Here is a 23,699-nt window from a genome sequence, read left to right as displayed (position 1 = left end):
TGAAAGGAGAGCTCAGTGGTGGGGCGTTTGCTTAGCATATATGAGTCTCTGGCCCATCCCAGAACCCTCCATCCTCCACAAAAATCGTAGCCAGATGCAACGTCACACTCCTGAAATCCCAGCACTGTTCGAGAAATGAAGGCAGAGGGATCCAGAGTTCGAGAACAGCCTCAGCTATCCAGCAGTCTTTCAAATCCAAGGGCAGCCTGGGATACTTTACAATTTGTCCTTTAGGAAAACCACCTCTTGTGGCTTTGGCCTGTGCCACGGCATTGTGGCTAAAGGCGCCAAGCAGGTCAGCAGCGTTAGTTAATAAACACGGGACCCGCTGTGATGCCTCCCTCTGGAAGACGGCACGGAAAAGTGAAATGGATGAACCCATCAAGGACATTGCTCTTTCTGGGGCAAGACCAAGATGAGGAAAACAGGCCCCTGGCACTGTGGTTTCTGCACGAGAACAGTGGCTGGTGGGGCCTGGGCCTGGCACAGCACTTCCGCTGTTGTCTCTGCCATCAGAAGTCTGAAGGAAAGAACAGTAGAAACCCAACCATGTGAGACATGGTTACATGTCTACAATAAATAAATGGTTCCCTAGCCTACATAAAGCCATACTGTCCTGGAACTTAGTATGTAGACCAGGCTGGTCCCAAACTCACAGAGTCTGCCTCTGCCTCCTGAGTGCTTGGGCTCGAGGTTTACCCAGCCTCATCCTTTGAGACCCCAAAGAAAGAACACACTTGCAAGTGCTTTTAAATGCTCCCGGGATTATTATTATTTCATGATGACAGGAAGAAGAGATAGCATTGGGTGGCAAACAGTAAGGGTAGATGTCTGGGGGGAGGGGAGTGAAGGGCACGGGGAGGTGACGGAAGGGGGCTGGGATCCCAGCAGGTACTTCTCGGAGCACTCAACAGTCGGTGGTGACAGTGGCGGAGAGCTCTTGGATGCGCCAGGCGCTGCAAGCCTTGCACAAGATGTGCCCGTCCAGCGGGTAGCAGCCCTGACACTCTCCCTCAGAGGACAGCAGCAGCCCACACTCCTGTGAGGAGAAACAAATCTTCATTAGTCTGAGAGCTCTATGACTTTTCCCCCACAGTGCCTTTCCCCCAGCTTCCTGGGCTCTGCAAAACTCTTGTTCCTGCCCAGGGACCGCCCCCCTCACCTCACACTTGTAACAGCCAATGTGGAAACTCCGGTCCAGAGCAACAATTCTCACCGTCTCCTCCTGACCTGGTTCTGGCATGATGGCCCCACCACACACTGAGCACCGTGGGGCAAACTTCCTGCAGTAGAGGGGAACCAGAGAGGCTGTCGGAAGGTGGAAGGGGAATGGGTGGGGTGGGGGATGAGAAGGATTGAAGAGACGCGTTTAGGCCTTGGGGAAGAACGTGGTGTCAAAGAAAGAGAGGACCAAAAGGTGGAGACAGAAGAGGCAGACCCTGGGACATGAAGACATAGGTCAGGGAAGACATTCGGCGTCAAGGCAAGACCTGTGGAAATCTTCAATGCAGTGGATCTGGCTGGTGGCGTCCACTGTGAAAGGGATGCCATCCAGACCGCGGTGGCACACCACACAGGTGAAGCAACCAGGGTGGTAAGCCTTCCCCATAGCCCTCAGGATTCGGTCCAGGATGGGTTCAGAGCACGTGGAACATTTCTCCAGAGTAGCCTAATAGGAAAAAGAAGATGGAAGTTCAAGGGGGAAAGCCACTCTGGGGGGGGCGGGGTGGGGGTGGGGAGCGTATTCTCTGCCCAGCCATCTGGTATGTGCCGTTCCCTGTGTGGAAGGTGGACTTAGCATTTCTGAGGTCTTAGAGCAGCAATGAAGCCTCTAGACAAGGACTCTGGTCTCCACACGCTTCCTCTTCCAGTGAGATGGGTCAGTAATGCTCGCCTCTGAGAAATGCTGTCAGACTTCCACAAATAACCTCAACTGTAAAATGCCTTCTAGCTGGGCGTGGTGGCACGCATCTGGTGTCCCGGCTCTTGGGAGGCTGAAGCAGGAGAACTGAAACTTCAGGACCAGCCTGAGCTACATAGTGAGACTCCAAAGGACGAAGGAAGGCGGCCACCCACTTGAAAGCAGGAGCTGTTCTCCCCTCCTTCAGCTAGTGTCCACATTAACTCAGTCCTTAGCCTGGGACCCTAGCTCAGTTGGTAAAGTATTTGTCCAGCATGCACGAAGCCCTGGGTTCCATTCCTAGCACCACAAAGAACAGATCTGGTGGCCCGCACCTAGAATCCCATATCCCCTGGATAGAGGGAGGAAATTCAAGGTCTTCCTTAGCTATACATAGGAGTTTCAGGCCAGCCTGGGACACATGATGCATCTTAAAACAGCAAATAAGCAAAGAAACAAACCCTAAAATGTTCTTTTGGCTGAGGAACCAAGTGATCTTCGGAAACCCGTGCCTTGGGCTGCCTTCAGACTTGCTCTAGCTCCGGCTCGCCTCCAGAGAGGCCTGAGCCACCACGTTTAGCTCCTTCCTTCTTGTACCTCAGCTTGCAGTCCCACCCGACTGAGAACCTGTCCATCTTGATGCTTCCTTTAGCATCTCTGTCACAGCCCAGCCGCTCACCACATAGCAGCTCTCACAATATGCCCGTCTCTCCACGGCGTAGAAGTGCTGGCCCCGGAGCTGGGCCCGACAGGTAGAGCACACGAAGCAGCCAATATGGAAGACACGGTCCAGGGCCACAACCCCAGCGCCGTCGCCAACCACGTCTTCGCCACAGCCGCCACACCGGCCTGAGGACAGACAGGAAAGAGGTCAGTCAGTCTCCACAGACCCAGGACAGCAGATCCACTGCCTCCTCCCGATCAGGTCCGCTCACCAAAGTACTCCCCACTGGGCGGGTGGCTCATGTCCTGCACCAGTTTCTTAGTCAGTCTCTCCAGCTCTTCTTCTGGAGGTCGGCTTAAGGGGCCCTACAGTGAGAATCGGGCCTTGAGGTGCTGCCTCTAGTCTCAGATTCCATAAATAACCCATAAGGTCAGGAACCCCGAAATCTCCTCAGAGGACGTCTCTCCCTTCCTTTTGGTCATCTTGATCCTTGACCTCTCTGAGTACCCTAAAATCAGGATTGACTTATTCATTTATTAATAACATTTGAGACAATGTCTCATATAGCCTAGGCTGGCCTGGAACTCATTTTGTAGCCAAATATGACCTTAATTTACTGACCCTCCTGCCTCCGCCTCCCCCCATGCCAGTACCATGCCAGCACCATGCCAGTATATGGTACTGGGTCTAGAATCTTGGGGTTCCTGCACCCTAAACAAGCACTCTACCAAGTGAACCACATCTCTTAAAAAATAGTACTTTAAGAATCCCTCAGGCTCCATGTCACCCAATCAATGCCCAGTTATCTACAATGGTCACAAGGCACGGTGCCCCCACCTCCAGCTTACCTGAGGCTCACGCCCACCTCCTCTTCCTCCTCCTGCGGGGTTGTGTGGCCCAGCTGCTCCTTCCTTAACCCCGGGGCCTGGCTCTCGGTGGCTCCTATAGCCAGGCCCCCAGACTTCCCCACGACCTGTCAGCGGAAAGTGGGGACCTGGAAGAGGCCCAGAGGCCTGAGAGGCACCCCGCCTGGGCAGTCCACAGCCCCTCACAGGTTGAGCCACCTTCACTTGTACAGGGAAAGCGGGGCCAGCTGGCGTGCTGGCGGTCGCATAGGAGGCTGGGGTAGGTCCGCCATAGGGGGATGCTGGGAGCATTGGGGTTGGAATAGCACCTCCACTGGGCTTCAGGGAGCCTCCGCGGTAAGTATGGGGTGGGGGAGCCTCAAAAGCCTGGGAAGACAAGCAACACGGAAACAGTAAGGCCGGACCCAAGATCCATGCATGCCAGGTGGGAACCCCAGGGAAGCAGTGGCTTTTGACAAGTTCCCATGGGCTCGGCCTGACAAAGAGGAAGTTTGTGATTCCTTGAACCAGGTATTTATTAGTTGCAGACAGGGTAGGTGGGGAGTGAAGAGGGTGGATTGAGATTGAGGAGCTTCAGGAGGGCACTGGCTGAAGATGGGAAAGCAGAGACAGAACACAGGAAGTCACCTGTCTGTCTGGTCGCCTAGGTGCATGACTGCGACCCCCGTCCAGATCAGCCAACATGCTGGTGAGCGAATCTATCTCAGCATCCAGACTTGCAGGGCGGAGGACGCCCCTGTCCGGAGGGAGTCCCTGGGACAGAGCCAAAGCAGGAAGAACAAATACAGATCACAACCCCTACCTAGACTTCCCTCACCTTGACTCCTGAGAGATCCTACCCTCAGTCTCCAGCCCCTTCTCACCTGCAGGCGCTGGGGCGCTCCATGGGATCCCACCCAAGTAGGCCCCCGATCTTCCGGGACCCCCGGAGGCTGATAACATTGTTCAGGTGGGAGAGGGCAAAAGTTGACCCTGGGGTGAGGCTGGAGTGCTAAAGAGAGAGACAAGAGGTGGGACTGGAGAAGGGTTCCTCGTTAGAGCTGCCCTCCTCAGGCACGTCCCCCCTTCTCGTACCTGGGAGTCTGGGAATGGACCAGGCATTAGGGAAAGTTGCACAAGAACAGGGGCCTCTGGCTTGGGAAAGGGACAAGGAGGAAGCTGACAGACAAGGGAGACGAGGTGAAGGCCGGTGGCCGGCGGCTCTTCTGCCACTCCCGGGTGTGTGACAGGGCAACACTTACTTGCTCCATGGGCCGTTGGCGGCCCCAGGGCGCCTCTGGGCAGCGCTCTCCCCTGAGCGACTCTGGAGGGCTCTGGCTGCTTCGGGGGAAGCCAGGTGGGCCCCGACATGGTCTGGAATGGGGTTACTCCACTCCAACAGAGGTCAAGGCCCCCACAAGCCCAGGGCCCCCACAAGCCCAGAGCCCGGAGCCTTGAGCCCCTTCCCTCCCTTTTCCGTCGCACGCCCCGTTTGGGACTCCCGCAAAGAAACTTTTTCTGGCTTTTTTTTTCTCCCTTCCTCCCCAATTTTGGAGACGACCACGCCCCCTGACGTCACCACATTCCTGGGGAGGGTCACGTGGTCCCAGAAGCCTTATTCTGCAATCCTTCCTCTCTCTGGCCCCCTCCCGTTAAGAGAGGACCGCCCTCCTCCGGAGCCCAGCCACAGGGTGGGCTGCAGGCTGCTCCGAGAGGCTCGGGCCCAGCAATTCTCTCCGATCCCAGCCCCAGTGCTGCACGTGGCAGCCTCTTGGCCCGGGTTCTGAAAGCGTCTGGTCTCCACCCCCTCACAGATCTCTCCCTTGCCACCCGGCTCCCTCTCACCTACCCACCAGCAGTGCTCCGCCAGCCCATAGTGTTTTGGTCTTTTATTTATTGTCAGTAGTTAGAAAAATAAAACAAAACACAAACATCACCACCCAAGGAAGTCTGGGGGAGGGAGGCGGTGCGTCTGTGGCCAGGATGGGGACACTGAGGTAGCCCAGAGTCACAGAAGAGACCAGCCCCTCTGGTCAAGGCACCAGTGAAGGAAGCGGAGGCAGACCAGGGACAGGGCCGCAATGTCGTCCCCTACAAAGGGGCAGCCACCTACAATTAGTGTACTATGTCCGTCCCCCGCCCAAAAGAGACCATGGTCCCCTTAACGCATCATCCAAAGGGCAGGGCCCATTGGGGGCGGGGGGAGGGGCGTCCATTGTTCAGAATGGGCCTGGGCCCCCTCTCCAACCCTGTAGGTACAGGCATCAGAGATCAGTACAGGTTACCGGAGTGACCCCGTGGATAAGAAGGGTGGGACCCAGATCCCGGCTCAGGGTCTCCAGCAGTGCCAGGTATCTGGGGTAGCGGGCAGGATCAGCAGGCGGCCGAGGCAGGTACAGGAAGGTAAGGGCTGTGGAGGGTCCCTCCTCCCCGTCCCTTCCTTCGGGTCCCCCAGGGCTGCCTCCTGTGCCTCGCCCCTGCTGGGCGCGCACCAGGGCATTGGCACTGGAAGCTAGGGCCTCAGCCTCTTCGTCTCCTCGGCCACCATTCACAAAGTCCCCCTCCTCTTCCTCAGGCTCCCCAGGCTCGGCCCCTTCACCCCACACCACCTCCTGCACCTCTGCCCGGATCCTGAGTTGACTCAAGAGGGCCCGGAGCCTTCCCTCTGCTGCCCCCGGAGCCTCCCTGGGCCCCAAGCACAGGAAGATCCGGAGCCGGGCACTGTGCCAGGCAGGCACCATGCTTAAGATGGTAGCCATCTGCAACAGAAAAAGGCCACAGACGTCCACGTAGCCAGGTCCACCCCGGGGCCTCAGCAGGTTCAAGGGCCACACGTCCACATGATGGAGCTGAGCGCTGCTCCCGGACCCCCGGCTTAGCCGCTCCGGCGGCAGAGCCCCACACGCTCGGGCGAGAACCACGTTCTTGTTCATCTTGAGAGCATCTGCCACCGTAGCCACGTAGTCTTGGGGACTGAGAGCCCTGGGGCTCCCAGGGGCTCGAGGCGGAGGGAACAGCGTGCTCAGGGCTGGCGACCCGCCCTCTCTGGTGCCCTCTGCAGGTTCAGAGAAGGCTGGGTCTGTTAGAAAATGGTCCTGGGGTGGGGCGTCGTCGTAAAAACCGAGCACCAACGTGTTGGGCTTCATGCCGCCTAGGGGCAGAGAAGGGAGGCAGGAAGAAACAGAAATCAGGCTGGGGACTGAGTTTACACCACATAAAACGCGCCCACTCGTACTTAGGTAAGCCGTGAGGTATGGCGTCCTCCCTCGTTGGCTGAGGCCCTTCCAACAAACATTATACACACGTTTGCACAATGATTTGGCTTTGCTAAACGTTTTCACATGCATTTATTTGACTATCTCTAGGAATAATCTCTTCCACTTTAAATAGGGAAAGTTCACTTTAGGATTTTCCCCCTTTGTCCCCGGGGAGTGGTACCGGAGAGTAAAACCTAGTGCTATGCTATCAACCAATAACAGCTATAGTCCGAGCCCCATTTTAGGTTCATTTAGGTTCTCTTTGAGGCGGGGAGGTGGGGGGGTGGGGGGGCTGTTTGTTGGCTTTCTTTCATTCTTGATTTTATCGTTCTAAGGCAGGGTTTCACGACGTAGCCCTAACCGGGCTGCAACTCACTATGTAGACTCAGCTAAGCACAAACTCATAGACATCGCTTGCCTCTGTCTCCTGTGCACTGGGATTGAAGGTGCTCACTTGCCTAAGGTTTTTGGTTTCTGAAACAAGGTCCCAGGAGGCATCCTGGACTTTCTTTGAACTCTGTGTGGCAGAGGATAAGCTTGAACTTCTGATCTTCCCACATCCTCCTCCAAACGCTGGGATTACAGGTGCTCATCACCACTACCCCATGAGGTTGGTGGGGTGCTGGGAGGGGGTCTCAGGGCTAGGTGAGCACTCTACCAGTGAGCTACAGGCCCAGCTCTGGGTTCCTTTACTGCTAGGGTTGGCTGGTTATCCACCACAGGCCTTAAACAGCTCATCTTTTTCAGTTAGGAGAGACCATTTCAACTAGGCATGATGGCTCCAGCCCATAATCCCAGCAACTAAGAGGCTGAGGCAGGAGGATTGCTCTAAGTTTGATGGCAGCCTAGGCTACACGGTGAGTTACGGGCAGCTTAGGCTATAGAGCGAGACCCTGTCTCAGACAGAAAACAGATGAGCAAAATCCCAGAGATTGAAGTGGACCTCTACTGAGGAAACCAGGCTTTTTCCATAGCCCAGGCTGGCTCTGAACTTGCAGCCCCCACCCACCCTTGCCTCCTGAGGAGCTGGGATCGCAGCCTGCATCACCAGGCCTGAGTGAGATAAACTCAGAGCCTGGCCATTGGCGTTCATGATGCCAACCTCCAGGGACGGCAGCCTAGGCCCCCAAAGGGGAGGACGGGACCATCGGCTAATCTTTGCGGCCTCCTGCTACTTCGAAGCTCGCGGGATGGCAGTCTGCAGTCTGGAACCCAGGGGAAGCAGACAGCGTCTGGTTGTTTATCAGAGGCCACATCCTGGAGAAAGCACTCATTTACCTCATTTGACCCCTGTGGTAACACTATGAGATAAGTACTATTTCATTCTGACCCTTTTAAAGATAAGGAACCAACCTCGGGTCCCACGCAATGAAGTCACCCGCCTAAAGCCTCGGGCCTGGGCGCCAAGGTGAAGATGGCTGCCCACATAAGAAGCCGTGCTCTAACCTTCCTGACTGGGCCTGAAGCAAGCTCTGTGACCCAGACTTGTCCAAGAGGTCGCAACAGTACAGTAGATAAAGCATGGACCTCCCAAATTCCTGACCATAATCATTAGAGATTTACTTTTTTAAATTTTCTTTTCTTTTCTTTTTCTTTCTTTTTTTTTTTTTTTTTTTTGAGACCGGATTTTCCTTATGTTGCTCAGGCTAGCCCAGAACCTACCATATTACTGCCTCAGAAACTTCATTTTCAGGATATGGTAGCTCATGCCTGTAATCCCAGCACTCAACCAGCTAAGGCAGGGGCATCACGAGTTCAAAGCCAGCCTATACAATTTAGTGACACCCCATCTTAAAAACAAAACCAAACCAAAAGAACCTTTTAATTGCTTTTTTCCCCATTCTTTTTTGAAACAAGGTCTCACTGTGAATATCTGGTTCGTTGGCCTGTATTGGGATTAAAGGTGTATACCCTGATACCTGGCTGGCTTGGACCTCACACATATCTGACTGCCTGTAACTTCCAAGTATTGGGGTTAAAAACATGTTCCCTGATACCTGGCTTCTACCTTTATCATCATCATCATCATTCATTGTGCATGAAGGGGGGGCAGGCATGCCAAGGTATTCATGTGCGGGTCAGAGGACAATTTTAGGGGGTCGGTTCTCTCCTATCTTTATGTGACTACCAAGAATTGAACTCAGGTTTTCACCCATCAACTGAGCCATTTTGCCAGCCCTCCGCCTTATCTTTTGAGTCAGGGTCTTACAGAATCGGGAGCTCACTGCCTGGCTGACCCCAAGAGCCTTCCTGTCCCTATCTCCCCAGCGCTGGAATTAGACGTGCCCAGAGCTGCCCGGCTTTGACATGGTGCTGGGGACCCGAACACAACAACTCCTTCTAGTTACACAGCAACAGCTATACCTGGTGTGACACACACACACACACACACATACAGGCACACCTTTTCCTTTCTGCTGCGGTCCTCTCCCTCAGGTATGTCTCACTAGTACTGGGTCCCCTTTACAGAAGAAAGGCTAAGGCCCTCAGGTGCTCTAGGGGGAAATGGTAGTTATACCACCATTAGCAGGAGACAACTTCAGCTGACTCCACAAGCCAAACTAATCGTCTACCACCCTATCTTCTACCAGAGCCCTGCTTTGCACAAGCAGCACGAAGTTCAAAGCCGCTGACCTTTGGCCTGACTGACTGCAGGTGGAGAAGGAGGCGTGTGCTCAGATGTCAGACACTAGTCTTGGGGGTCAAGGAGGTGGCTGAGCATGGGGTAGGAGGTGCCTGAGGTACAAGGCGTCAGGCCCGGCGGGCCATGAGTCACGGAGCTCAGCTGCCTGCTAGTGTAGACCTGTGATCCTAGCTGCGCAGGAGGTTTAAACACGAGATCTAAAATTCAAGGTCTCTGGAGACAGTGGCACTCAGGAGGCAGAGGCAGGAGGATCACTGTGAGTCTAGAAATTGATTTTTCAGGACAGCCAGGGATACACAAAGAAACCCTGCCTCAAACCCCTGCCCCCTGCAAAAAAAAAAAAAAAAACAAAAAAAACAAAAACCAAAACCTAAAACTTTCAAACTCAAGGTCTTTCTAGGCAACTTAGTGATACTCTTATCAAAAAAAGGGGGGCTAACATTAAAACTTAGCTATAAACTATTATTAGAATTAAAGTATTACTAGAATCTCCCAATGAGAGGCTGGGCTAGGGCGTGGCTCAGTGGTAGAGCCCCTGCCTAGAATCCCCCAGGGAGGGGCTGGGGGCATGGCTCAGTAGTAGAGCCCCTGCCTAGAATCCCCCAGTGAGAGGCTGGGAGTGTGGCTCAGTGGTAGAGCCCTGCCTAGAATCCCCCAGTGAGGGGCTGGGGGCGTGGCTCAGTGGTAGAGCCCCTGCCTAGAATCCCTCAGTGAGGGGCTGGGGGTGTGGCTCAGTGGTAGAGCCCCTGCCTAGAATCCCCCAGGGAGGGGCTGGGGGCATGGCTCAGTAGTAGAGCCCCTGCCTAGAATCCCCCAGTGAGAGGCTGGGAGTGTGGCTCAGTGGTAGAGCCCTGCCTAGAATCCCCCAGTGAGGGGCTGGGGGCGTGGCTCAGTGGTAGAGCCCCTGCCTAGAATCCCCCAGTGAGAGGCTGGGAGTGTGGCTCAGTGGTAGAGCCCCTGCCTAGATCTGCCAGGGAGGAGCTGGGGGTGTGGTTTATTGGTAGAACATTTGTCTAACTTAAGCAAAGTCTAGGTTTAAACCAGGTGTATGTGTGTATGCACGTGTGTGCATGTGTGTGTGCATGTGTGTGCTGGACAGGAAGAGTCACAGATCTGGCAATATTCATGTATCAGAAAGCATCACTTTCACACACCCTCAGCACCCTTTGTGATGCAGGGATCCTATAACTCCTCCTTCCTGCTACCCTGACTGTTTGTTGGTAGTAGGGTCTGGCTGTAGAGCCCAGCCTGAATTCTTGCCTCAGACTCCCAAGCTCTGGGAATGCAGGCGTAAGCTATTAGCCTGGCTTCTCTACTACAGAGCCTTCCAGGCCTACTCGGTTGACTTTTTGTTGACCACATCAGTATTCAGTGGTCTTGCTCTCTCTGAATTCTGGTGGTTAGCATCCATCCTGTTTATCTGTGGGAACACCACCCCATACTTACTGGATCCCAGAGACTAAGCAGGGTTAAACCTAGTTAGCATTTGGATAGGGAAAATTCTGTTTTTGTGGACACTCTAAACCTCAAACGATTTTCCAACTCTCCTTGGAAAAGTATTCTCCAGAGCCCAAATATTCTCTAAGTTTTGCTTCAAAAAAAGAGAGAGTGGAGGACGGGGCTGAGCTTGTAGAGTTCTAAGCTGGTGTGCGAAAAGCCCGGGTTCCATTCCCAGCTCGCACAGTGGGCCGAGTGCTGCCTGCCTGTAATCCCCAGCAGAGGGTACGTAGTTCAAGATCACCCTCAGCAGCAGAGTGAGTTCCAAGTCAGCCTGAGCTCCTCCAGGACCTGGCTAAGCAAAAAAATGGCCGGATCAGAGCCAGGGATGTTCTCGGCTAACCCTGGATCTGAGATCAAGCTCTGACAGTCACATGGTCCATGGGGAGAAGTGACTCCAGAAAGCTGTCTTCTGACCTCTGCTCATGGACAGTGGCATGCTTGTACACACACATACACATACATACCACACACACAAATACACACATACACACACATGCTCCACACACATATGCACAACATACACACAAACACATACAAATACACACATACACACACATGCATACCACACATACACAACATACACACAAACACACACATATACACACACCATACACACATACACAAATACACACACATGCACACCACACATGCACACACACATGCACAACATACATACAAACACACACATATACACACACACCACACACACAAATACACACATGCACACCACACACATGCACAACATACATACAAACACACACATATACACACACACACCACACACACAAATACACACATATACACACATGCACACCACACACACATAAACATACAACACACACATGTACAGCATACACACATATACACACAAACACACCACACAAACATATACATACCACACAAACACATACACACCACACACACACACACACACACCACATACACATAAACACACACATATACACCAACACACACCACACACACACACACACACAAACACAGACAACATACACAAACATGATTAAATGTAACTTTTCTTTGTTTTGTTTTGTTTTGTTTTTTGAGACAGGGTTTCTTATCATGGGACTCCCTCTGTAGATCAGGCCGGCCTAAATCTTAGAGATCCATCTGTGTCTGCCTTCTGAGTGCTAGGATTAAAGACGTGTGCCACCACCATCCAGCTAAGTGCAATTATTTCAATCCAACCACCACTGTCGTGCCCTGTCTGTGCCATATCTCCACTCAGACAATGCGGCCACTGTCGGACAGTCTACTGCCGTTATCTTTGGCCACTGTCTTATCTACGCTATACAGGGAGTTCCTTTTGAAATCTACCATCTAGTGGATTCCCTAGGAGAGGGGTGCAGAGATTGAAAGGGGACACTCAGGGATCCTAAAGAGAGCAAGAGAGGAGCAGCTCACCAAGGCCAGCGATCCGCAGTAGATGCTGAGCGCCCTGGCGCACGGAGGGGGACAGGGTAAGGTCCACGAAGGCCTTCACTTGGGCAAGGTCCACCAGGCTCAGCCATGCGCCATACTGCGGCTGCACAGGGTCTGATGGTAAGGAGTCTGCAGAGGAAGCAGAGAGAGGTGACGCCAGTCATAGTGACACACCTCACCCCAGTGCTCAGGGGACTGAGGCAGGAAGGTGGTAAGTTCAAGGCCAGCCTGGACGTCACAGGGAGAACCTACCTTACAAAACCAAGGGCTGGCAATATAGGTCACTAGTGAAGTGTTTGCCCAGCATGTGCAAGGTACTGGGTTCAAGGTACTGGACTCAGAAGTCCAAAAACAGGAGAGAGACAGAGACACAGAGAGAGACAGGCAAAGACAGAGACAATGGAAGACAGAGAGAGAGAGAGAGAGAGAGAGAGAGATACAGGGTAGGGGCAACAACTACTGGCCAACCTCATTTATTCTTTCCTAGAGTTGGGACTGTATTTCATCAGCCACGCTGGGGGCGTGGCTCACTGATAGAGCCCCTGCCTAGAATCCCCCAGTGAGGGGCTGGGGGCGTGGCTCAGTGGTAGAGCCCCTGCCTAGAATACCCCAGGGAGGGGCTGGGGGCGTGGCTCACTGGTAGAGCCCTGCCTAGAATCCCCCAGGGAGGGGCTGGGGGCGTGGCTCACTGGTAGAGCCCCTGCCTAGAATCCCCCAGGGAGGGGCTGGGGGCGTGGCTCACTGGTAGAGCCCCTGCCTAGAATCCCCCAGGGAGGGGCTGGGAGCGTGGCTCAGCAACATACTTTGTTATTTAATTCATTTACTCCCTCCTAGAGTTCAAGGCCTTCCCGAGTCTTGATAGAAACACGAGGCATCTGAGACAGAAGAAAGCCAAGTGGGAAAATGACAGTCACTCACCGAGGTCTCCCAGAGTGACATGGCCCAGCACGTAGAGTCCCCCCTTCTTTAGCTGGTTGGCCAGCCGCAGCAGAGGCAGGGCCCCCCGGGGGTTTCCCACCAGGAGCAGCAGCTGCGGCCGCCAGAACTTCACGTGCTCCTTGCGGACATCCAGGCGGAGCAGGTACTTCCGCACCTGAGAAGCGGGAGGCGGTGGGCGGAGGAGGAGCGCCAACCCGGAGTCACCCTTCAGTTCTCAGACGGAAACGCCAACCCCCTGGGGTGGGAGCAGGGAGCTTCCCGAGGCTACCTCCCACCCTTCCTCAAGGGTCCCAACCTGGTGGAAAAGCAAGGCTTGGCTGACATAGCCCCAACTGCTGGGTCCTCCTCGGGCGGTGAGAAGCGCAGAAAGCAGTCCCATGAGAAGAAGGGACCCACCGGCGGCCCCGGGACTAATGAGGAACATCATCAGCAGGCAGGAGGCCACCCCAAGCAGGCAGGTGTGCCAGGAGAACAGGCTGAAGGTGGGGCTGCGATGGGCAGACAGAAAGAGGGGAAGCACTCAGGGCTGTGCCCCACCCCCAACACTTGCCTGTCAATCACTCTAACCCGGAGCCCGCCCCCATCGGGCTCCATCCTTCCCACTCCTCCTGGCTCTCTAAAGCGTCTTTCTTTCTCACCGGAAGTTAGGGGCTGAAGCCCACTCCAGACTCAGGCAAGACAGGTCCACCGCCGCGTACGCCACCAAGTAGAAGACGGTGACCACAGCAGCCAATGTGTTCAGCTTCCCAGCCAGCAGCACCAGCTGGGAAAGAACCAAGATGAAAACACTAATCAAAAGTGCCCATTCCAAGGGTTGGCCAGATGGCTCCGTGGAGAAAGATGTCTGCCGCCTAGCCTGAACTTAATCCCTGGGATTCACATACTGGAGGGAGAAAATCTATTCTCCTGAGGTGTCCCCAGACTTCCACACACATGCATGCACACTCGCACACTCAACTTTGGGCGCACACACACACACACACACACACACACACACACACGGAGGGAAGGGATCAGGCCAGGTGTGGTGGCCCACGCCTTCAATCCCAGGGGTCCCCAAGTCAGGTATTTATCTGTGAGTTCCGGGACAGTCTACATAGCAAGTTCCAGGTTGGTTGGGGCTACAGGATAAGACCTTGTTTCAAAAACAAAACAAAAAAAAAAAAAACCCAACACAACAACAACAAAAAAACAAGTAATAAACAAACAAAATACAAAAAAGCTTTGCCATTGCAGAAGGGACATCATTCAGCTGACAGGATGCTTGCCTAGCATTTGTGAGGCCCTGGGAGCCATGCCTGGCACCACACAGACAGGTAAGACATGGTAGTTTATTCCAGTAATTCCAGTACTCAGAAGGTGGAGGCAGGAAGATCAGAAGTTCGAGGCCAGCCTGAGATAGGCAACACTACGTCTATCACCCAAACCCAAAACAATATAAAAACAAAACCAGAATGCCAATGTACCTCTCTGCAATCTCTGCGTACCCAAAGAGGTCCCGGGGAGCTCTATGTAAAACCAGTTGACCCACACGAAGCTCACAAAATGCTAGTGTCCCCCAAGAAAGGTCAGTATACACTACGAAATGCCACTGCACTCCCAGAACTCAGGAGGGAAAGCTAGAGTTGTAGGCCAGCCTGGGCTACGCAGAAAGACCCTGTCTCAAAAGTAAAACGAAGAGGGCGGGGGATAAGACTCTGCGGTAGAGGACTCAGTATGTGTAAGTTCAATCCTTAGGACTGCCAAATAAAATCACTAAATTAATTGTGGCCAGGCATATCTGTAACCCCAGCACCCAGGAAGCAGAGGCAGGCGGATCTTTGTTAAGTTCTAGGCTATTCTGGTGTATATATCAAGGTCCACGGTGGCCGGGCTACAGAAAGAGACGGTCTCAATATTAAAAAAAAGTAAATGCCAGCTCACCAAAAGGGGTGCCAGTCTCTGTCTCTCTGTCTCTGTGTCTCTTGTCTGTGTCTCTGTCTCTGTGTATGTGTGTATGTGTGTGTGTGTGTGTGGTTTTGTTTTTATGAGACAAGGTGTTGCTCTGACTAGCTAGCCTGGCTCACACTTGTTGTGATCCCTGTACCTCTTGCCTCCTGCGTTAGGACAGCACACTTGCACTTTATGTCTCTTATTTAATTTTAGGCAGGGTCCAATTGCACAACCCAGGCTGGCCTCAGTGTTTCAGTCCATCCCTTCCCTCCACCTGCACATCCGGGTTACTGGTGCGCACCTCTATGCTGCCCTACGTCCTCATTTTCATTTTTCATTTGAGCCTCTGGTCCAGACCTGAGATGCTTTCTGAGTCGGCTAGCTAGAGAGCGGGAGGCAGGCCAGCTCGGAGGAGCACTCACCTGCACCAGGCCCCAGGAATACAGGACGGCACCCCAGGGATTGCCCCCTCCAGATACCACCTTGGCTGGTGCCAAGATGACCCCTGTGAAAACACAATCACAGCAGACACATCAGTCTGGGCCTAGAGGGGGACGGACACAGACCCAGGAGGGCATGCCCAGAGCAGCTCAGCAGACGCAGAGGGCACCACACCGAAGAGGTCATCCTGGGCCAGCGCATGCAGGATCCGGGAAGCACCGATGAGAGAGCTCATGGAGGCTGAGAGGGCCGTGGCGTAGATACCGATCAGCACGAGCGGGGGCCACAAGCTGATGTCGCGGAAGAAGCCATAGTCTTCCTGAAGCAGGGCTCTAGGCAGGAGGAAAGGGAGGAGGAAGGGTTGGTCAGTGAGCTGCCGGCCTAAGGGCCTCGTGAGAAAAGGTCCTTGTGACATTGGGACCCTAGAGCTAGGTCCTCGAAGGGGCCTTGTAACCCTAGCATTCAGGAAATGGAGGCAGGAGGGTCTCAGGGCCTGGGCCAGCCTTAGCTATACACATACAGGGCAGCGATTTTCAACCTTCCTAATGCTGGAGACCCTTTAATACAGTTCCTTTAATACAGTTTTATGGTTGTGGTAATCCCCAACCATAAAATTATTTTTGTTGCTACCTCACAACTATAATTTTGCTACTGTTATGAATCATAATGTAAATATCTGTGTTTTCTGATGGTCTTAGGTGAGCCCTGTGAGTCGTTTACACCCCCTCCCACTAGGGGTCACAACCCACACGGTGAGACCCACTACCCACTACTATAGAGAGTTTGTGGCTAGCCTTGGTTATATGAGACTCTCAAAAACAAAGACAAGAAGTTAGGTCCTCCATCCCTGCCTGATGACTCATACCTGTAATCCCAGCACTCAGGAGCCTGAGGCTGGAGGATTGCTATGAGTGTAAGGTCATGAGGTAAAGACCTTGTCAGGAAAAGAACTGGGTTAGGCCACTGATAGCACACATCTACAGAAGGGACTAGAGGATCTCTGATCCAAGGTCAGTTCATGCCTCAAGAATACAACAGAGGCCTGGAGAGGTAGCTGAGTGGTCAGGAAACATTCTGGTAGCCATGAGGATCTGAGTCTGGATCGCAGCAGCCATGCACCATGCCGAGCATGGTTGTAACCTCAGAGGAGACAGGAGGATCCCCAGCCAACAAAAGAAACAATGACAAAAAACAAAACAAAACAAAAACAAACAAACAAAACCAAACAGCTCTCCAGGTTCAGTGAGAGACCCTACCTGAAAGTAAAAAGAAGTCGGGCAATGGTGGTGCATGTAATCTCAGCACTCGGGAGGCAGAGGCAGGTGGATCTCCATGAGTGTGAGGCCAGCTTTGTCTACATAGTTCCTGGCCAGCCAGGGCTACACAGAAAAACTCTACCTCAAAAATAAACAAACAAACAAATAAATAAATAAAAAGACTGGAGCAGGGGGGATACCTGATACCTTCCTTCAGCCTTGAGGAGGAATTTATACACACACACACATACATGCGCGAGCGCACACACACAGACACACACACTTTTCTTTTGACACAGAGTTTCCCTGGCTGCCCTGGAACTCACTCTGTAGACCAGGCTGGCCTCGAACTCAGAGATCTCCACCTGCCCCTCCCTTAGGAGTGCTGGGATTAAAGGTGTGTGCCACTAGCCCTCCGCCATAGGTAGCACCCATGGGAGAAGCTATCTCCAGCCCCCCACTCCCCCACCCCCAATAACCTCCTGGCTAACCTGTGGTGGCCCAGGGTCTTGTTCCAACACACAACCTCTACGAGAGTCGGTCAGCTCCCACAGCCATGTACCTGTCACAAGTGAAGCTGGAGAGGAAGAACAGCAGGATGTAGATGAAGAAGGTATAGGCAACTGCGATGATGGTGCCCAAAGGAATTGCCCTGCTGGGGTCCTTGAGCTCTCCTGGAGGGACAGGAGCAGAGAGAGAGAGAGAGGTCAGCTCTCCTATCACACCCATCTCTCTCAGGCCAGCAGCCTTCCCACACCCCCACACCCCCAACCCCAGGGCAGACTCTCACCCGACATGTTGGCCCCAGCCATGATGCCAGTGCAGCCGTTGAAGAGGACAGCAAAGACAGTGGCAAAAGTCGTCATGGCGCCTGTGGTGTAGTCCTCAGCGTAGCCAGCTGGGGGTGTGGTGGGGCATGGAAGGATCATCAGGATTCCACTAAGGGACTCTCAGTCTGGCCACCTCACGTTGACAACCCCTCCGCAGCGCTGACTTGGACACAGGCGCAGCCCATGTGGGGGCCGTGGGTCAGCTCCCTATTTTCCTCAGTGCTATCTCACAGGCCTCCGACGTCTTCTGCTCAATCTCACCCGCTCAGCTCAGAGCACCTGCAGGTCTTACTCGGGCCTTCCCCAGCCCCTAATCACGGTTAGATCTCCCTTCCCCACCCTTGATCTGTTCCTTCCTTTGTTTCATGACAGGACCTCACTGGATCCCAGGCTGGCCTCAAACCCACTGTGAAGCCAAGGATGATGAGGAACTTTGGAGGGACGCTCTCGCCTCCTCCGCCTCCTGAGTGCTGGGATTCCACGCATGCGCTATGAGTGGCTTCTGCGGTGCTGGGAATAGAACCCAGGGCTTTGTGCACACCTAGGCAAGTGCGCTGCTGAGCTACAGCCACAGCCCCTCGGGGGAATTCTTGTCTTTAAGACTTATTTGCATATTTTACTATGGGGTTGGGGACAGGTTATGCTATGTGTGTGCAGGTGCCCAAGGAGGCCTGCGCATGTCGTCATATCCCCTGAGGAAGCTGGAGCTATGAACAGCCCGCCACGGGTGCTGGGAACTCCTAATGGCTGAAGCATCTCCCCAGCGCCTCCTCCTGGGATTCTAAGGCCCACCTCTCACACCAGGCCCCTGGTACAACTCACCGCCTAAGTTATCCTTCAGGGTGCTTCCGTTGAACCCGGTGAAGTGGCCGTGCCGTTGTGGCACGGAGGAGCCATTGGTGCCCGGGCGCGGAGCTAACGGGATGTTCCTGGGTCCCACGGCCACAAAGCTGACCAGCACAGAGGCCAAGGAGCCGGAAACCAGCAGGAATGTGAGAAAGGAGGCGCGGGCATAGAGCCCGGCTCCCAGAGTGCACACGCCACCCACGAGGCCCAGCAGGAGGGAGCCATACAGCAGATTCCAGCCATAACCCTGGGGCAGAACCTGGATCCCACTGGAGCCTGTGACATCTGGAGAGAGGCAAGACTGAGTTCAGAGGTGTGGACCCCAAGGAAATACCCAGCCCCAACTATGACCCCCTCCACCCACTTGCTACTAAAGACCTCATTTATCCTACACCACTCTCCGGGATAATGCCAGCATCTCTGCTCTCCCTGGTGGGTACCAATCTTGCTGTGACAATTTATAGACCACCAGGCTGGTCTCTCTGACTAGAACCAGACATGTCCAATCTTTTGACTTTGTAACACGGCATTGTCATTGACAAATCCCGCTTCCCAGAGGGAACGTCCCAAAGTTCAAAACAAAATCAAAAACAAAAACTTAAAAAAAAAAAAATCTCATAAAAAAACAGTAAGATGCCACGGGAGGCAACACACCACTGCTAAGTCTGACAAACTGTGGTCAATGCCCGGGACCCTCACAGGAGAGGAAAATAAGCAATTCTCACAAGTTGTCTTCTGACCTCCACAGGAAGTGTACACACACACACACACACACACACACACACACACACACACAGAATCTGTACCTCTATCCTCAATTGTTAGAGGGCTTGCTTAGCATACATAAAGGCCTGGATTTCATTCCCAGCACCCACATAAAACCAGTCACAGTGGCAGCACGCGCCTGTAACCTAACTATTTGAAGGCGGGGGACAAAAGATTCAGAAGTCCAATGTTATCTTCAGGATGGTTTGGGATACATGAGCCTTTCTCCTTTTTTTTTCTTTTGTCTGTCTGTCTGTCTGTCTGTCTGTCTCACTATGTAGCTCTAGCTGTCCTGAAACTCACTGTGTAGACCAGGCTGGCCTGGAGCTCACCAAGATCCGCCTCTCTCTGCCTCCCAAGTGTGATGAAAGACGTGTGCTCTACCGCCTGGCAGAAGACCCACTTTAATTGGGCCGGTGAGGGTAGGAAGATAAAACTTTGATCTGGACCACACTTTCCGAGGACACGGATGAAGGATGCTCTCTCTTTGCCTGCTTCTTCTCACCCTCGCTAGCACGTCTACTCCTTCACTGGCAGTTCCTGAAGAAGCCTACTTCCTCAGGAGTCTGGCGTATACTGAAGACCAGCTGAGATATCAGCCTCACAGACTGAGCAGCTCCTGGTTTCCTGCACCTTCCACTCATGGGCAGCCATTGTTGGATTAGCTGAACCACAGCCTGTAAGTCATTCTAATAAATCTCCGTACAGATACGTGTATGTGTACATATATACACTGCCTCCTACGTGCTGGGACTAAAGGTGTGTTACCACCATGACTGGCTAAGGAGTTATTTCTTACTTTTCTTTAATAAATCACTATGCTCAAAAACATAAGCAAGATGGCTCCGTGGGTAAACAATACCACTGAACAACCTCAGTTTGGTCCCCAAAATGGCATAAAGGAGAGAACTGACTCCACAAAGTTATCCCATGACCGCCACACTCAACCATAAAGTGTGTGTCCCTCTATTGTATACAGAGCAATAAAAAAAAGTTAATGGATATTTACAAATAAATAAACAAAGGAAAGAGGGGTAAGGGAAGCTAGCCAACGTTGACCTTTGGCCCCGACACAGGCATACTCAAGCAGGCTCAGCCACACCTCACACGTGCACACTCCATACACGCCTACCGCCCCCCCCAAAAAGAAACAGAAAGAAAAGAAAAAATATGCACATCTGAAAAAGAACCTAATGTTTGAAGCAAGCTTAAAAGTTTGTGTTGGAGCCGGGCAGTGGTGGCGCATGCCTTTAATCCCAGCACTCTGGGAGGCAGAGGCAGGTGGATTTCTGAGTTGGAGGCCAGCCTGGTCTCCAGAGTGAGTTCTAGGACATCCAGGGCTACACAGAGAAACCCTGTCTCAAACAAAACAAAACAAAACAAAACAAAAAAAAGTTTGTGTTGGGAGCATCATAGGCCCTAGTCACGTGTGGCCAGAGAGCTGCAGGTAGGACATGTCTGGGGACGGGAAGTTCCCTGGAGACGGGGACAGGCACTCAGGTTGCCCGTACATCCATACAGGAAGAGAAGCGTCAGCGTATGGTGTGCATCTTGAGAGACACAACTCCACAATCCCAGAGCCTGGGAAGCCCAGCACCACCCAGCCCGGCCTGGGGAGAGCACAGACCAGCCCCGAAGACATCCAGGATAGACTCCACCAGCCCCAGCAGGGACACGGCACAGCCACAGACGTTAGCCAGGTAGAACATGAGGCCGATGCTGCCACCAACTTCAGGCCCCAGGGTCCTGCTGATCATGACTAAAAGTGGAAGCAGGGGATTGAGCGTTAAGGGAAAAGAAACTGAAATGGAGGAAGGGGCCCTGCGTCAACCTTCTGGAAGCTTCACTTCCAGGTTTCCTGCAAGCGTCAGTTCAGTCGCCAGCAACGGTGCGCCTCTGTCCTGTATCTCTGCAGAAATCATCAGAATTCACCACTACCTGCCCCACATTCCCACTCCTGTCAGGCAAGCCCTCTTCCCTGAGCTCCTCCCCTGATCTCTTCTTAATCTTTATTTTGTTTGTTTGTTTTTAATTTTTTAAAAGAACTCATTTCATGCGCACTGGTGTTCTGCCTGCATGTATGTCTGTGTGAGGGTGACAGAGCATCTGGAACTGGAGTTACAGACAGTTGGGAGCTGCCACGTGGGAGCTGGGAATCGAACCCTGGCCCTTGGGAAGAGCAGCCAGTACTCTTAACCTCTGAGCCATCTCTCCAGCCACCACCTTGTATGTTTTTGATACAAGGTCTCAAGTAGCCCTGGTGACTTCCAACTCATTATGGGTTGGATAGCTTGGAACCTCTCATCCTCCTGCCTCCACTCCTCAGAATTGGAGAAACGTATCACCATGGCCCACTCTGTATTTTCTATTTTGAGACGAGGTCTCCATCAGTTGCCCAGGCTGGCCTCAAATTCATTCTGGAGCCCAGGGTGTTCTTGGGCTTTTAAACTTCCCGCTTCCCTCTCCCAGGCTCTGTGAGAGCCTCCATTCCATCCTGGCATCGGCTTTCCTCATCTGTAGACTGACTATCACTGAGCGTTTTGTGGTCATTGTTGTTAGAGGGGGAAGGACTGGGGATCGAACCCTGAACCTCATGCATGCTAGGCAAGCCCTCTACCACTGAGCTACATACATTCCTCTGTGCTTAAAAATGCTGACTGCTAATACCGTTAGGAGACCAGACATGAAGACAGAGTGCTGGTCACCTTTACATTAGGCCTATTTTCAGACAGACGATAGTGGCCCCTTCCTGTCCCTAACTTTGGAGGACAGAAATACCCAGACCCAGTCCATCTAGGTTGGAGGATACAGTAGGCTCCGCCCCCTCTCACGGCTCCATTGGTGGCAATGGCGCACACTGAGAGGACTGTTAGGGCCAGAATGATGTAGGCAACCAGGAGCATGGCCAAGGCCTGTAACAACCCAGCATGGCCCACCACGAACCCTGAACAGGGGGGAGAAAAGTGGGTCACAAGGGATGGTTGCATTCCTCCCTCCCCACCCCCCATCCCCCACCCCTCCACTCCCCCACCGTCCCGCCACCCCCCATCCCACTGGGCAGCAGAGTCCCTCAGCAGAGCCACATGCAAGGCCACCAGGGGTCTTTTCCTTACCAGGGCCCATCCCTAACCTCAGCCCCTTCCCAGTAGTTTCCCCCCCTACTCACCGATCCTTAGAAACACGACTATACTAAACATGGACAGGACGGTGGGCACCACCACACCCAGGAAGGTGGAGAGCTTGCGTGCTGACGGCACTCCAGGTGCTCCGGCTCCATTGGGAGGGAAGGCAGCCCCCTCCTCCCCCAGAAGCCGGTAGGCCAACAGAGGGGAGCTCTCACTGGCCATTGCTGAGTGCCAGCAAGAGAAAGCCACAGAGGGCTGGGTGACCTGCGAAAAAGCGGTTTTAGTGGCTGGATAGCCATTCCACAGAACCTCTCCCCCTAAACAAAACCCTAACTAAACACTCAGGGGTCCTCAAAAGGAGAGTTCCAAAGGACACACACACACACACACACACACACACACAGGGCCCAGGAACTCAAAACTGTCCCAGCAACTTCTCCACACTCTCAGACCCTGGCGTTTAAGTAATCAGGGCCCCTTTCAGCTTTTAGGGACCATGCCATCCTCCCTGCCTTTGAAACTAAGGGTAGCAGTGGCTCTGCGAAAGGGACACAGATCCCCCTGTCAAATAGGTCTCTCCTTGATTGGCAACAAGAAGGGAAGAAGATCTCCCCAAAGGGAAGTTAGCTACTACCAGTAAACACCTCCTCCCAAGTCCTAAGCTGCTCGGCTCGAATACCCTCAATACAGCATCTCACACATGGGCAATAAGAAACTTTCAGACCTCTCAGAGCTCCACCCTCCACCACCCCTGTCCCTCAACCCATCTCAATCCTGCCCAGATTTTTCTAATCTCTACAATGAGCCCTCCAAACTCTATCAATCCAAACAGAGGCATCAATTGTCCAAACACAAATGCGGGCAGCCTGGCATCACGCCTCACAGGGCCCCCAGGGTCCTCCTCCCCCATCCACCCGCTCTTGTCCACTTGCTCCAGTAACTGGATGCCTGGGTGGGGGGGCAGGCATCTGGCTCCGGCCGGCCAAGCGCACCCTGCAGCTGGGTGCCGCAGGGTGTTCACTCACCACCCTGGGAACGAAGCTGCTCCGGTGTGATCCTAGCGTGCCTGGGGGGCTCCGCTATGTACCGAGGGGGCGAGGGAGCCGGAAAAAGCAAGCGGGCTACCGGGATGTCAGGCCCGGAGCCTGCCCTCCCCAGCAAGGCGTCCCATTGGTCCCGATTCAAGCCCCGCCTCAAAGGTGTGGTCTGCGCGCAAGCCCCGCCCACACCCTCGTTGGCTGCCTGTGCCAGCCAAACTGCTCCACGTGCAGGACGGGTGTCTTCTGCAAGGTAGTGGGTCAGGATCCTCAGACAC

General features: G+C 53.5%; 2 protein-coding genes across 2 annotated transcripts; both read right to left on the bottom strand.

Moving 5' to 3' along the window:
* Positions 1-744: 744 nt before the first annotated feature.
* Positions 745-4,921, bottom strand: Trip6 (thyroid hormone receptor interactor 6). The gene is made up of 9 exons (XM_052167843.1): positions 4,672-4,921; positions 4,294-4,421; positions 4,058-4,183; positions 3,413-3,796; positions 2,836-2,929; positions 2,580-2,749; positions 1,491-1,669; positions 1,163-1,283; positions 745-1,039 (listed from the first exon to the last, which is right to left on the bottom strand). Exons 1-9 carry the CDS (start codon positions 4,778-4,780, stop codon positions 908-910), a joined length of 1,443 nt encoding a protein of 480 aa, XP_052023803.1. The 5' UTR covers positions 4,781-4,921; the 3' UTR covers positions 745-907.
* Positions 4,922-5,281: 360 nt separating this feature from the next.
* On the bottom strand, positions 5,282-23,548 carry Slc12a9 (solute carrier family 12 member 9). Its single transcript, XM_052167842.1, has 14 exons — positions 23,410-23,548; positions 22,426-22,648; positions 22,069-22,203; positions 20,887-21,018; positions 18,471-18,779; positions 17,609-17,716; positions 17,381-17,492; positions 15,737-15,894; positions 15,544-15,626; positions 13,828-13,952; positions 13,485-13,677; positions 13,169-13,343; positions 12,233-12,379; positions 5,282-6,560 (listed from the first exon to the last, which is right to left on the bottom strand). The coding sequence occupies exons 2-14, from the start codon at positions 22,604-22,606 to the stop codon at positions 5,674-5,676; spliced, it is 2,745 nt and encodes a 914-aa protein (XP_052023802.1). The 5' UTR covers positions 22,607-22,648; positions 23,410-23,548; the 3' UTR covers positions 5,282-5,673.
* Between the last annotated feature and the right edge of the window lie 151 nt (positions 23,549-23,699).

The sequence above is a fragment of the Apodemus sylvaticus genome, chromosome 22 (genome assembly GCF_947179515.1).
Source record: "Apodemus sylvaticus chromosome 22, mApoSyl1.1, whole genome shotgun sequence".
Lineage (NCBI taxonomy): Eukaryota > Metazoa > Chordata > Mammalia > Rodentia > Muridae > Apodemus > Apodemus sylvaticus.
The sequence above is the reverse complement of the archived record's forward strand: the minus strand, read 5'-3'. Positions and strand labels throughout refer to the sequence as shown.